The following is a 14,381-nucleotide window of genomic DNA, read 5'->3' as shown; positions in this document are numbered from 1 at the left end:
TGCTGCAGGCCACGGGACGCGGTGCGGCGCGTTGAGACGGCTTAGCTGCGTCCTCGAGCCCAGTTCCAGTCCCTGCTGCACGTGCTGTTTCCTCCAGCCTCTGGTGAGGCTCATTCTCAGGAACCGGGAGAGGGTCTGTGACGTGGAGACCCCCGGTCGCCATCCGCATTCCCCTCCAGAAAGCCGAGTCAGTGTACACGACGCGATGGGCTCCACGGTGCTTGCTGGCCGTGTGACTCGACCCTCACACGGGCTGTGTGCTAGGCGGCTGGGGGTTGGCTGTCCCTATCTTGCAGCGGGGACACCGAGGCTCCGGAGGTCCGGTGCTGCGCACACGGGCGGCGCGGGAGGCTAGGAGCAGGCCGGCTTCGTGCCTGCGCGTGTCCGTGCTGCTCCTGACATGTGCCTCCTGGACGCCTCGTGCGAGGAGGGCACTGGGACCGCGAGCCCTGCAACCACCTGCTTCCAACCCCCTGCCCTCCGTCAGAGACCACTCCCGTGAGCGGAGCAGGTGGGCTAAGTTGTCCTGGTGGATGTGGTCGGGGGTGTGTCCCATTCTGCTCCCACCTCCCAGTGCCCGGTCCTCCATTTGGGAGGCACGGCAGCCCCCCTCTTACAGGTTTGTGTTCCTGTACTTTTGCTCGCTACATCCTAAGTAGCCGGTGGCCGACCCGGGGAACAGCGGCCCGAGTTAGGACGCATGGGGTCGGCCAGCGGGAGGGCACGCGTCCCGGGTCTGTGGGGACAGGGTTTTCTTACCGCTGAGGAGGGGCCGGTTGTGCCGGTAGGAGGTGGGCAGCTGGCCGACGTCCTCGGTGCGGTGGCTCATGACCCGGGAGAGGTGGCCCGTGTGGCGCAGACTGCCCACGATGATGCTGTGCAGGTACACGGGCTCGATGAAGTGGCAGAGCAGCGCGCCCTGCAGGCCCAGCACGTTCCACCTGTAGGGACAGGGTGTCAGCGCGGGCGCGGGGGGCGGGGCCCCCCCCTGCGAGGCTGGTCGGGTGCCGCATCCCCCCCCCCGCCTGCCACCCCCCCGCGAGGCTGGTCGGGTGCCGCATCCCCCCCCCCGCCTGCTCCCCTCCCCCCGCGAGGCTGGTCGGGTGCCGCATCCCCCCCACCCCGCCTGCCCCCCCCCCCGCGAGGCTGGTCGGGTGCCGCATCCCCCCCCCCCCGCCTGCTCCCCTCCCCCCGCGAGGCTGGTCGGGTGCCGCATCCCCCCCACCCCGCCTGCCACCCCCCCCCGCGAGGCTGGTCGGGTGCCGCATCCCCCCCCCCGCCTGCTCCCCTCCCCCCGCGAGGCTGGTCGGGTGCCGCATCCCCCCCCCCGCCTGCCCCCCCCCCCGCGAGGCTGGTCGGGTGCTGCATCCCCCCCCCCGCCTGCTCCCCCCCCCCCCGCGAGGCTGGTCGGGTGCCGCATCCCCCCCACCCCGCCTGCCACCCCCCCCGCGAGGCTGGTCGGGTGCCGCATCCCCCCCCCGCCTGCTCCCCTCCCCCCGCGAGGCTGGTCGGGTGCCGCATCCCCCCCCCCCGCCTGCTCCCCTCCCCCCGCGAGGCTGGTCGGGTGCCGCATCCCCCCCCCCGCCTGCCCCCCCCCCGCGAGGCTGGTCGGGTGCTGCATCCCCCCCCCCGCCTGCTCCCCCCCCCCCCGCGAGGCTGGTCGGGTGCCGCATCCCCCCCACCCCGCCTGCCACCCCCCCCGCGAGGCTGGTCGGGTGCCGCATCCCCCCCCCGCCTGCTCCCCTCCCCCCGCGAGGCTGGTCGGGTGCCGCATCCCCCCCCCCCGCCTGCTCCCCTCCCCCCGCGAGGCTGGTCGGGTGCCGCATCCCCCCCCCCGCCTGCCCCCCCCCCGCGAGGCTGGTCGGGTGCTGCATCCCCCCCCCCGCCTGCTCCCCTCCCCCCGCGAGGCTGGTCGGGTGCCGCATCCCCCCCACCCCGCCTGCCACCCCCCCGCGAGGCTGGTCGGGTGCCGCATCCCACCCTGCCTGCCCCCCCCCCCGCCGCCTCCCCCCCCCACCGGCAGCCTGCCCTCCGCATGGCCCTGGCGCCCCGTTGGGCAGGCTGAGGCTGGAGCTCCTGTGGCCGCGCCTGACCCAGTGGACCGGCCCGGGCCCCTGACGGCCACGCGCGCGGCTGGCGGGGCTCTGACTTGAACGGACGACGAGGGTTGTTAGAGGGCGGGGAAGCCCTATGTTCTCTCAGCAACTCGAAACTTAAAAAAAAAAAAAAAGAGACACTCTGTCCCCAGAGCGAATCTGAATTTTTCGTGAGGTTAGCGGGTGAATATCAGAAATGGAGTTTATTTCCGTTTTGGGCAAAATAGCTTCTTCTCCTTTTGTCCTCAGCCGTCAGAAGGACCTGTTGTGTCGTTACGTGACATTAACAAACGGCCGTGTTTTGCCCTGAAGAGGATGTTGATTTTCGAGGCCCAGACCAGACACGAAGGACAAGACCGTCCTTCTCCGAGATAAATGCCGCCCTGGGCAAGCGCTCCTGCTTCTGCAAGCAAAGATGACAGCAGCATTTTGAGATTTTTTCCCCCTAAACTTGGGTGGCGCAAGGTTACACGCATCTGTCTGAGGCAGCATTTTGTGGTTTCCGCTGTAAATAACGTGTCTGAAACCCAGCCTCCACCAGCGGCAAACACTATGCAGCTAATTTCTTACATCATTGTTCTTTTCATTAATTAACATTTCTCTGCTGTTAGAGCAATTATTGTGGTGCCTCCATGCCGTACATTTCTTTTCTTGATTAATAAGGAGTCATTATATTTCCCTTTCCCGAAGCAGTCAATTAACGCAGAATCCTTTCCATTAATTACCGAACGGTTAAAACCAGCATGCCCTACCTGGAGAGCAATCTGCTCCGGGAACCTGTGACACCAATTGCTTTAAAAAGTTCTCTTTAAATTTTATTCCGAAAACACAAGCAATTTAGCCGGCGATATTAATTTGCCTCCAAAGCATTGCGGTGAATGAGAGCCATGTTTTAATCTCATGCAAGAAAAGGCAGCCATCTGGCGGGCGAGGATCTGGAGAGCGAGTCTCCACTCTCTCCACAAACGCAGGTCATTAAAGTAATGTGTTCATCTACATAAAACTCAAATGGAATATAAAAGGTAATATTTATATACAAACAATTTAGTCCTACCATTTGAACAGTCATTGGTTTTATGAAACATTTACTTTAGTCTATCAGATTTGCATAACTTCACTTAAAAAATAATTGTGGTCATTTCTGTAAGTCACATCCTTTCCTTCAGAAGGACTGAAACGGCTGTTCACGCACGCACGCACGCACGCACACACACACAGACACACGTGCGTGATTTCACCAAAGCGGATGTCCGTGAGTTTTGGAGGAGCGGACTTTCTGAGAGCAACACGAGGTCTTCTCGCTGATCGTCGGACCCATCACTTGGCGACACGCCTCTGCCCAGATTCCCGCTCTGACAGGCCAGCCGGGGCGGTCAGGAGGCTGCCTGCCCCTCACTTCTCATGGATAAAGTACAGAATTTCAACAAATTCCTGGATAGGAGGTTTTTTAGGTTTGTTTGTTTGTTTTTTTGTTTTGTTTTTTGCTATGCGAGCTTTCCGTGGAAGGAACACGGGTGTTTCCGAGCGGTTACTGAGGTATTGGGTTCCTTCCCTTAAATCTGAGACCAGTATTTCCAGGCAGTACCAGCAAAGTGAGGAAAATCCAATAGAGTCACTTCATCTAATATTTTAGTTTCCTCCTTTTTGGATTTGCAGAAGCAGGAAAGTGTGCCGAGAAGAAGAGGGGCAAGGTTGGCAGGAGGTCTCTTCGGCCGTGCGAGGTTTCGGTATTTACACTTTATTCCCAAGCCCCGCAGAGGCTCTCTTGTGTTTGCACGTGTGGCTGAACACGGGCTCCCGCAGAGAACGTCGCCGACGCGGTCAGTCCGCAGGCACGATGCCAGGCTACTGGCGATGGCCGGGGGTTCTGCGGTACGGGCAGCCCACGTGTGTCCCCGCTCCGACGACGCGTGAATCGTGAATTCAAAGCAGAGAAATGGACGTTTCCCCCGCCGATAACAAAGCACTTGCTGAAGTATGGCGAGTCTCGAGCGATAAAGTGAGTATTCCCGGAAGAGGCCGTGCCGTCCTGTAGATGTCGGGTGCCGGCTTTGAGCAGAACGTCCGGAGCCTAAGCGGGGTGGTTCCGGTTCTGCGGGATTGTCTAACAACAAGTAACTTCCACATCTGGCTTCGTCTTGGTAACATTTAAAATAAAGAGAAAGCCCTCAAGAGTGGTGAGAGTGGGCATCCTTGTCGTGTTCCTGATCTCAATGGGAAGGCTGCAAGCTTTTTCCCATTGAGGATGATATTTGCTGTGGGTTTTTCATAGATAGATTTGATGAAGTTCAGGAATGTTCCCTCTATCCCTATACTTTGAAGCTTTTTAATCAGGAACGGATGCTGGATTTTGTCAAAAGCTTTTTCTGCATCAATGGAGAGGATCATGTGGTTCTTCTCTCTTCTCTTATTGATTTGTTCTATCACATTGATTGATTTGCGAATGTTGAACCATCCTTGTAACCCAGGGATGAATCCTACCTGGTCATGGTGGATAATCTTTTTAATGTGCTGTTGGATCCTGTTTGCTAGGATCTTGTTGAGAATCTTAGCATCCATATTCATCAGTGATATCGGTCTGAAATTCTCCTTTTTGGTAGGGTCTTTGCCTGGTTTGGGGATCAGGGTAATGCTGGCTTCATAAAAAGAGTCTGGAAGTTTTCCTTCTGCTTCAATTTTTTGAAACAGCTTCAGGAGAATAGGTATTATTTCTTCTTTGAAAGTTTGATAGAATTCCCCAGGGAATCCGTCAGGTCCTGGGCTCTTGTTTTTTGGGAGGTTTTTGATCACTGCTTCAATCTCGTTACTAGATATCGGTCTATTCAGGTTGTCAATTTCTTCCTGGTTCAATTTTGGGAGTTTATAGTTTTCCAGGAATGCATCCATTTCATCTAGGTTGCTTAGCTTATTGGCATATAACTGTTGATAATAGCTTCTGATTAGAAGTCCTAGCAACAGCAATCAGACAACAAAGAGAAATAAAAGGTATCCAGATTGGCAAGGAAGAAGTCAAACTCTCTCTCTTCGCAGATGACATGATTCTTTATATGGAAAACCCGAAAGACTCCACCTCCAAACTACTAGAACTCATACAGCAATTCAGTAATGTAGCAGGATACAAAGTCAATGTCCAGAAATCAGTGGCTTTCTTATACACTAACAATGAAAATACAGAAAGGCAAATTAGAGAATCGATTCCATTTACTATAGCACCAAAAACCATAAGATACCTCGGAATAAACCTAACCAAAGAGGTTAAAGATCTGTACTCGAGGAACTACAGAACACTCCTAAAAGAAATTGAAGAAGACACAAAAAGATGGAAGACCATTCCATGCTCTTGGATGGGAAGAATAAACATCGTTAAAATGTCTATACTGCCCAGAGCAATCTATACTTTTAATGCCATTCCAATCAAAATTCCACCAGTATTTTTCAAAGAGCTGGAGCAAATAATACTAAAATTTGTATGGAATCAGAAGAGACCCCGAATTGCTAAGGAAATGTTGAAAAACAAAAATAAAACTGGTGGCATCACGTTACCTGATTTCAAGCTTTACTACAAAGCTGTGATCACCAAGACAGCATGGTACTGGCATAAAAACAGACACATGGACCAGTGGAACAGAGTAGAGAGCCCAGATATGGACCCTCAGCTCTATGGTCAAATAATCTTTGACAAAACAGGAAAAAATATCCAGTGGAAAAAAGACAGTCTCTTCAATAAATGGTGCTGGGAAAACTGGACAGGTATGTATAGAAGAATGAAACTTGACCATTCTCTTACACCGTACACAAAGATAAACTCGAAATGGATAAAAGACCTCAACGTGAGACAGGAATCCATCAGAATCCTCGAGGAGAACATAGGGAGTAACCTCTTTGATATCAGCCACAGCAACTTCTTTCAAGATATGTCTCCAAAGGCGAAGGAAACAAAGGCAAAGATGAACTTCTGGGACTTCATCAAGATAAAAAGCTTCTGCACAGCAAAAGAAACAGTCATCAAAACAAAGAGGCAACCCACGGAATGGGAGAAGATATTTGCAAATGACAGTACAGACAAAAGGTTGATATCCAGGATCTATAAAGAACTCCTCAAACTCAACACACACAAAACAGATAATCATATTAAAAAATGGGCAGAAGATATGAACAGACACTTCTCCAAGGAAGACATACAAATGGCTACCAGACACATGAAAAAATGTTCATCATCACTAGCCATCAGGGAGATTCAAATCAAAACCACATTGAGATACCACCTTACACCAGTTAGAATGGCCAAAATTAGCAAGACAGGAAACAACGTGTGTTGGAGAGGATGTGGAGAAAGGGGAACCCTCTTACACTGTTGGTGGGAATGCAAACTGGTGCAGCCACTTTGGAGAACAGTGTGGAGATTCCTCAGGAAATTAAAAATAGATCTTCCCTATGACCCTGCAATTGCACTGCTGGGTATTTACCCCAAAGATACAGATGTAGTGAAAAGAAGGGCCATCTGTACCCCAATGTTTATAGCAGCAATGGCCACGGTCGCCAAACTGTGGAAAGAACCAAGATGCCCTTCGACGGATGAATGGATAAGGAAGATGTGGTCCATATACACTATGGAGTATGATGCCTCCATCAGAAAGGACGAATACCCAACTTTTGTAGCAACATGGACAGGACTGGAAGAGATTATGTTGAGTGAAATAAGTCAAGCAGAGAAAGTCAAGTATCATATGGTTTCACTTATTGGTGGAGCATATCAAATAATATAGAGGACAAGGGTAGATGGAGAGGAGAAGGGAGTTGAGGGAAATTGGAAGGGGAGGTGAACCATGAGAGACTATGGACTCTGAAAAACAACCTGAGGGTTTTGAAGGGGCGGGGTGGGAGGGTGGGGGAACCAGGTGGTGGGTATTAGGGAGGGCACAGATTGCATGGAGCACTGGGTGTGGTGAAAAAACAATGAATACTGTTATGCTGAAAATAAATAAAAAATTAAAAAAAAAAAAAAAAAAAAAGAGAAAGCCCTCCTCCTCGCCTCGCTGCAGGAGTTTGAACTCACTCCGCTAACGTGATCGGTAAAACCAAGTGTCTTCCTGAACATAAAGGGACTCTTCAGCGTTCCGGATTGAAGAAAATACCACGCCCTTTGTTCAAACGACGGATATTTCTGCAACGTTGACAGAGAAAAAAAATCCCATGTCTGGTTTTCAATATAGATAATCCGCAATAAATGTATTTCCGTCTGTTTGTCAATCACAGAAATACCAGAGACGTGCAGGAGATCGAGAGAAGAGCTGCTCCCTTTAACTGAGCGATGCGCGCTCCTTGCGCAGTTTGGATCTTGGCCTCTAAGACTCAGCGGGGACAGTCACAGGGACGAGCCCTACCCCAGAGGGTCACTACCCGCGCGCCCTGGCCCATGAGACAGGGGACCAGGGTTCCCGTCACGCATACTGGACAGTTGGGGTTCTTGCCTGTTCTTGTACCTCCTCGCTGTGGCCCTTCAGGGTGGTGTAACTCCCCTAAATTACAGTGACGTCTGTGGCACCGTCTTCAGGTACGATCAGAACAGATGCTTACTTGGCGTGAGACAGAAACGTCGATCAACGGAACGGAACAGAGAGCCCGGAAATAGTCCATGGCGGAGGATCTGAGAACACGCACTGGGCAGAGGCGGCCTCTTCAGCACGTGGTGCTGGGAAAACTGGACAGACACACACAGCGGAACGAGGCTGGACCTCTTTCTCCCACCACACCCAAAACAAACGCGAAACGGATCAAAGACGTGAATGTAAGAGTGGTAGCTTGGATGAATCTTGAAGGAATTGTCCTAAGTGAATGAGTCAGAGAGAAAGACAGATACTGCGCGACCTCACTTCTACGTGAGAGTCAGGAAAGCCAAACTCACAGAAACAGAGTAAAGTGGTGGTTACCAGGGGCTGAAGGGCGTGGGGGAAGGAGGGAGATGTTGGTAGAAGCCCACAAACTTTCAGTTATAAGATAAATTAGTTTGGGGATTGAATCATAGCATGGAGACTGTGTTTAGTAAGACTGTGTTATGTACTTGAAAATTATGAAGAGTAGATCTTGAAGGTTCTCGCCACAAAAGGAAGTGTTAACTGGGTCGTGCTGGCGTGTCAGCTAAAGCTTCGGTGGCGACTGTGTCCCCGGGTGTGAACGCCTTAAACTCCCGTAATGCTGTGTCTGTCACATCTCCGTGACGCGGGCTGGGGTTACGTGCTTGCTTCGGGTTTTTCCTCATCCGTAGGACAGCTTGCCCGTCATCTGAACATATAGCCACGCCCAGCTGGGAAGAACCCCCAGACTTTGCTCCACCCGTGAGGTCCGGGTTGGGGCAGGAGGCATGACGGAGACCCAGGGCTCCCCGTTCCGCCGGAACGCCTGCAGCGTTGCAGATGGGTGGTTTCTGGCTTCGGTGCGTGTCGGGCTCACGTCGGGGGCTCTGAGACTCTCTTGGTGCCAGGTGCCCCCACACTCAGACATCATGGGGCCGGGGTGCAGACCAGGCATCCGCCTCGCCAGTGCCTGATGCCGCAGTGATTCTGATGCAGGACAGGCCGAGACCCTTCTGCGGCCAGGCGGTCGGCACAGACATTGGAGTCAAAAGCTCAGGGCAAATCCCAGGTGTGACTGCAGTGACCTGCATTCCTGTGACCACTTTGCTTGCTACCCTGGACGACAGCCTACAGCAGCAGTCCTCGAAGTGTGGGGTCTGACCGGCTGTATCTGCATCACCGGGGACTTGAGAGAAATGCACCCTCTGGGCCCCACCTCAGACCGACTGACTCAGAAGCTCAGGGCGGGCAGAGCGAGCTTCAGCGAGCCTTCCAGCGGGTTCTCCGGCTGCTACGCTCAGAATGCTGGGTCCCGTGCCGAGTGTGTGGTCGTCACGGTAGTGTCTGCTTCTCAGTCATTTCAAAGTCTGCAGGAGAGGACTTACCCTCCTCCCAGTCTGGGTGTTGGTACCTGCCCCCCAGTCCCCAATCAAAAACCTTCCTCTCCCTCCTGTTGACCGAGGCGGGTAATCGTGCAACATTCGTGCACGAATGGCCCATCCCATTTCCAGTCCGCTGATGGGGACTTTCCAAACAAAAGAGAAGGACCAGACCGTTAACTCTTCTACTCAGGGACGTCACCGCTGGGGATTCGTCCCGTGGGTGTACTCTCAGTAAAATGGCGGGCCACATGTATGAGCACAGTCGTGAGAGAATTGTTGGCTGTTGCAAAGCAAACAAAACAAAATGAAAGGCCTGGAATCATCTAACGGCTTCTTCGTAGGGGCTGTTAAATAATTACAGTCCATTCCTGGAGGAGCTTGGATATGGCCGCCCGCAGCTCACCTGCCGGCTGCGGACATGGTCACCGCCTTCTGTCCACGCTGCTCTCTGTCCTCACTGCTCTCTGGCCGGCCCCCTCTGCTCACTCCCCTCAGACACCATGAACGGGTCGAGTTAGGGAACTCACCATTGCCACGGAAACCACATGTGTTGTCCCCCTGCTCTCGCTCACGCTACCACGTCCTCTTTTGGATCCCAGCCGAGCAGTCCGGGAAGGGGAGCCCGGTCTCATCCCACAGCGTGGCAGAGCTCCTAGCTGACCGTCGACCCCAGCTGGCCCCCTGTGTGAGCATGCCGTGTGGAGAGCGGCCCCTGGCCCCAGGGGCTGCCCGAGCGGATGCCGTCCGATCGAGCCCCCCCACACACGGAAGGTTTGCCCGCAGAGCGCATGGTGTGTTGAAGGACCCTCTGTTTTGGGACGGTTGTTACAGACAGTGGACACCTGTCTGCCTGAGGTGACCTCTGGCTCCCGGTAGCTCCTCAGGATGTCTGTGTGTGTCATGGTGATCAGAGTCCCCTGGACATAGGCAGTGACTGCAGAAGCTGGGGACACAGGTGTCCTGGCGGTCGGCCTTGGGTCAGGACGATGTCCTGCCGCTTCGGGTTATTTTCAGCTGAAAGAAATTACTTCTGCTTAACGCGCCGTCTCATCTCCGTTTTCGGAAATCTACCTGGGCCGTGTCCTCTCTCGACCCAACATTTCCGTCTGCGGCTGCCTGACAGACTGACAGTGTCAACAGTCTTGCCAGACCAAGAGCAGCGTGGTGACTCGGTTCTCTCGGCCGTGTCTCTCCGCTCTCGGCGCCAGCGCGTGCGTGTGGGGGGGCTGCCGTTTCTGGGGTGCGTGGGGTTTCCGGTGCTGGTTGAGCCATGGGGGGTGGCGTCCCCACCGCCAGCTCCAGGCTCTGGCTGGCTCTCAGAGCTCTGGGCCCCCTGGCCCTCCTGAGAGGGGCTGTATTTGGCCCCTGGTTGCTGGAGGACCAGTGTGACTATGTTACTCTAGGGAGTGCCTTCTGTTCCTTTTGTGGAGATGGAAACTGGAAGGTAAAGCTCTGGCCACTGTGTGTGCGCCACGAGATGCTTCTGCCCAGACCGGTGCTCAAGGCTCTCTCTACTCGAGTCCCCAGACATGGTCTCCTTCCCCTCGGTCCCGTCATCAGGACCCCCGCCATGTCCTGCTGACACTGTACCGTGCATGAGATGTCTGTGGCCTTAACTCACGTGGCCACTTCACCCGACCCCTTTGCTTTCCTTGGACCAAGGTCTTGTCTCCTGTGGGGCCAACCAGATTTCCAGATGGTTTTGCAGAAACCGAGCTTCCCAGCCGTTTGCAGAGTCCGGGGTGGGGCGGTGTGGAGCCGTTCAGATCCGTGTTGCTTTAGGTACAAGAGATGAGGCGCCAGATACACAGTGTTTGTACTGGGAGCGTGTTCCTGAAGTTACCACTGGAGCTTCTGTACGATGGGTGCGGGCAGACCGCCACCAAGTCTTTGGTGCAGGAAGCGTAGCATCCTGGGGCCGGGTGTTTGGGAGGATGTCTTTTCAAAGGACCTGTATCTCCAGGATGGAAAGATGAGCAGCACTGTCGCTTGGTTTCCGTGGAGCGGGGAACATTCCGGCAGAGGACGACCACCAGCAGATCGGGGGCAGGGGACTGGTGGCTGGGAGCTGAGAGGCGCCGCCCACGGCTGCGGTCAGGAGGAAGTCACTCTTCACCGTCTGACATCCGAGTTTAGACGTCAGACAGTGCCCTCCTCCCCGGAGAACAGCTATAATTTTTTACAGTTCATTTTTATGGAGAAAGTTTTAATCTGTTCATTTAAAGACACATTGCGATCAATAATCAAGCTCAGGTACTTAAAATTAGAAACCATATCTAAAGGAACATTAGTTCCAGAAGATTTACACTTTTATGTGCCGCTCAGATTTGAATCTGGCGTGCAGAGGCAGAGCGCCCTGCTTTGGTTCCCCTCCTTGCGGGAGACGGCGTGCGCCGTGGGAGAGCGTGTGGGTGGGCGTCCGCGGCGGGAGAAGCAGGGCGCGCCTTCGGGAAGGCGCCCACGACAGTGCTGTTAGCTGTCCCCACCCCCCACGGTCTCGCGGAGCCGTGGCACCTGCGCTCTGGCGTCTCTTGGAAGAAGAATCGGGTGCTCTCGGGTGCGCGGTTACCCTCCTAGCCTGCGCTGCGGAAGGCCGGCTGCCGTGGCCGCCGGGAAGCGGCTTCCTCTCTGTCGCGACGCTGTGCTCACCGGGGACAGGTGGTTGCGTTGTGGGAACTGACTTTACTGTGACTTGGTCTCATTGCATGATTTTCCAAAGACCACGTGAGTTGGGCTAAGCGAGCGCCACCTCTCACCTCTGGGGTCTGGTCTCCCGGGGTCGTGGCGGCGCACACCACGTGGGGGCTGGAAACGACAGCCACGAATTCTCTCTTGGGCCCCGAGGCCCCAGGGTGAGGTCCAGGTGTGGGCCGGGCTCTGGGGAAGCTGGACCAGGCCTTTCTCTGATCCTTGTTGGGGGGCTGCTGCTGGCCGCCCTGCTGCTCTGTGGCTTGTAGACACGTCACCTCCTTGTCCCCGGGTCCCCTCTTGCAAGGACCCACGTGGCTGAATCCAGAGCCAACCAGAATCGTCCCTCGTGCTTGCTGAGCGCCGACACGTGAGGGCACGTCCACAGGTTCTGGCTGGGAGGACATGGACACACCACTTCAGGGGCCACGGTTCAGCCTGTGGCATCTGCTGTGGGCCATCGGGAGGTCCCGCCCCGTCTCATCCGCGAGCACCTACTGGTCACCCTCTACCGTGGGTGGGCTCTGTGACCCTCGTAGGGGAGTGTGTCCGGGTGCGAAGCCTTTGTGTGAGGACGTCATGGGCTCCATCGTTCCCCGTAGCCACTGGGGGAGCGTCCCGGATGCCTGGGGAACAGGGAGCCCACGGACCGCCCCGAGGCCCGAGCTCCATGGGCCCTGAGCGCGCCGCGCCCTGCCTGCCGAGGGGATGGCCAGCGCGGCGGCCCTGACGGCCGAGTTCGGGTGGAGTGGACGCTGGCTGCTGCTGCTGTCCCCGCCAGGGTATCCGCTACGTTACGTGTCCGTCTTCTGCTTTCCCTCTTTTCCTCGTGTCTCCTCCCTGCGTTTGACTCTGTAACGGGGATCCGCGCTCCGAGCTCTGCTTTGGCAGTCGGGTGTGACGCTCGTCTCCTGGTCTCGCTCAGCGGCCCCTTCGTCTGCAGGCGGCAGACCCCCAGCGTCGGGGCATCGCGGGGCGCCCACCGTGGGGAGCTTTGCGGCTGGTTTGGTTTTCCTGCAAGGCCAGTTCACCTGTGAGGGACTGACTGTCCCCGACTGGAGCCCTGGGACTGACTTTTATCTTCGAGACAGCATTTCTGCCATTTGTACAGAATCTACAGAGAAATGGTTTCACTTTCAAAAGACTCTGACGACCGAAGAATTTCCCTGGTGATTGACAACTGTGTTCCTAACAAAAGAAACCAGATTTTCTTTTGTGCTATGTTCGGTGTCAGGATTATTTTTAGGGGGAAAAATTTAGGCTGCGTGTCTCCATTCTGAGGCCCTGGCGTGTCTTTCCCCAAGCACGGGGCAGCAGAGAGCTCTCGTGTGACCCGGGATGCCCTGGTCTGCACTGCTTGGCTCTCCGGCTCTGCGGGCCTCTCACCTCCCGCTGCACAGGACGCCCCGGGCGTTACTTTCAAACGGAGCCAAGCGTGATCTCCGTCGGGCAGTCAGGGCCCGTGTGCTCTGAGCGAAGCCTTCAAGAATGCGGGCTTGGTGCGCTGTGCTCACTTGTGCAGCATGCCTGGTGCACGGGCTTCTCCAGCCGCAGTCCCACGCCTTTGACAGGAGTTTAATGACAATGACGTCACCTTGCCCGCAGCTGCTCTGTTCACCTTGGACAGTCCCCTCGACTTAGAGAAGCCGGGCGTGCATCTGTGGCTGGGGCCTCTGTCCGTGCTCTCCACGTCCTGGGTCCGCCTCATAGCAGCCGCCCAGACTCTGCGGTTTCTGTCACTCTCTCAGTGTGCCTGGGGCCACCCTGCACTGCCCCAGGCCCCGAGAGCTCCACCCTTCTGACTGCGGCGCCCTCACCATCCTTCCACCGGGCACAGGACTTAGGTCCGTTGCTTCTGGGTGGCCCCTTCATGTCTCAGAGTGGCTGTGTGTGTGTCACGTCCGTGGGTGTTGACCAAGCCCGGCAGGTGCTCCAGAATTTCTGGGGAGGCCCAGGGAGTGCACACGGGTCATGCACGGAGGCAGGTGGGCATTCTCAAGGTGATGCGGGAGGGGGTCCCCCCGCCCCGCACTGAGCACCTCCTGTCGCAGAACCTCGGATCCCAGAGGGGGCCGCCGAGGTGGTGTTCCAGGGGGCTGGGGGACCAGGCGGGGTGACAGCCCCCAGTCCTCCTCATGGGGGAGGAGATTTGCCTGTGGATAGAGAGAAGGACTGCAGCCTCCCTCTGGTGATGAGAGCATTGCCCGCACTGCGTGAGTCCCAGGGAGACACAGGGGCCTCCCGGACGAGCCCCGAGCCGCTGGTGTTGAAAGGATTGAGCTTCCTCTGCGGTGAGGCTCTCGTCTCAGTGGAGACCCGGGCGGTCAGGGATGCGGTCCGTCGCCCCGCTCCCCGCTCCCACGGACGGGCCCCCTGCTGCTGCAGGGCCGCGGGGGGAGCCGGAAGCCGAGCCGGAGGGCCGAGAAGAGGAACCGGCAGGACACGGAGGAAAGGTGAGGCGTTACCCAACGGCCGGGACCCGGGTCGTGCGTTCACGGTGTTCTCGGTGTTGTTCGGTGCGTTGTAAACCACGGTAAAAACTTGAAGCCTTCCGTCACATGTTTTGCTGTAAACCTGTCTTTGCACCATCTCACCACTGACGGTGTGACATGATACCCGTTGTGACTCATGAAATCGCGCTC

At 56.0% G+C, this 14,381-nt stretch overlaps 1 protein-coding gene across 1 annotated transcript in view; it reads right to left on the bottom strand.

Annotated features, from left to right (window-relative positions):
- The window catches only part of ADARB2 (adenosine deaminase RNA specific B2 (inactive)), a gene marked incomplete at both ends in the record, with an annotated part of 364,006 nt that overhangs the window by 13,139 nt on the left and 336,486 nt on the right, over positions 1-14,381 (bottom strand). The window contains one exon of the mRNA XM_080811616.1: positions 760-941. Coding sequence (XP_080667742.1) covers positions 760-941 — 182 coding nt within the window. The remainder of the gene's footprint in view (positions 1-759; positions 942-14,381) is intronic.

The sequence above is a fragment of the Martes martes genome, assembly GCF_963455335.1.
Source record: "Martes martes genome assembly, chromosome: 8".
Taxonomy (NCBI): domain Eukaryota; kingdom Metazoa; phylum Chordata; class Mammalia; order Carnivora; family Mustelidae; genus Martes; species Martes martes.
This window is presented reverse-complemented; position numbering and strand designations above follow the sequence as displayed.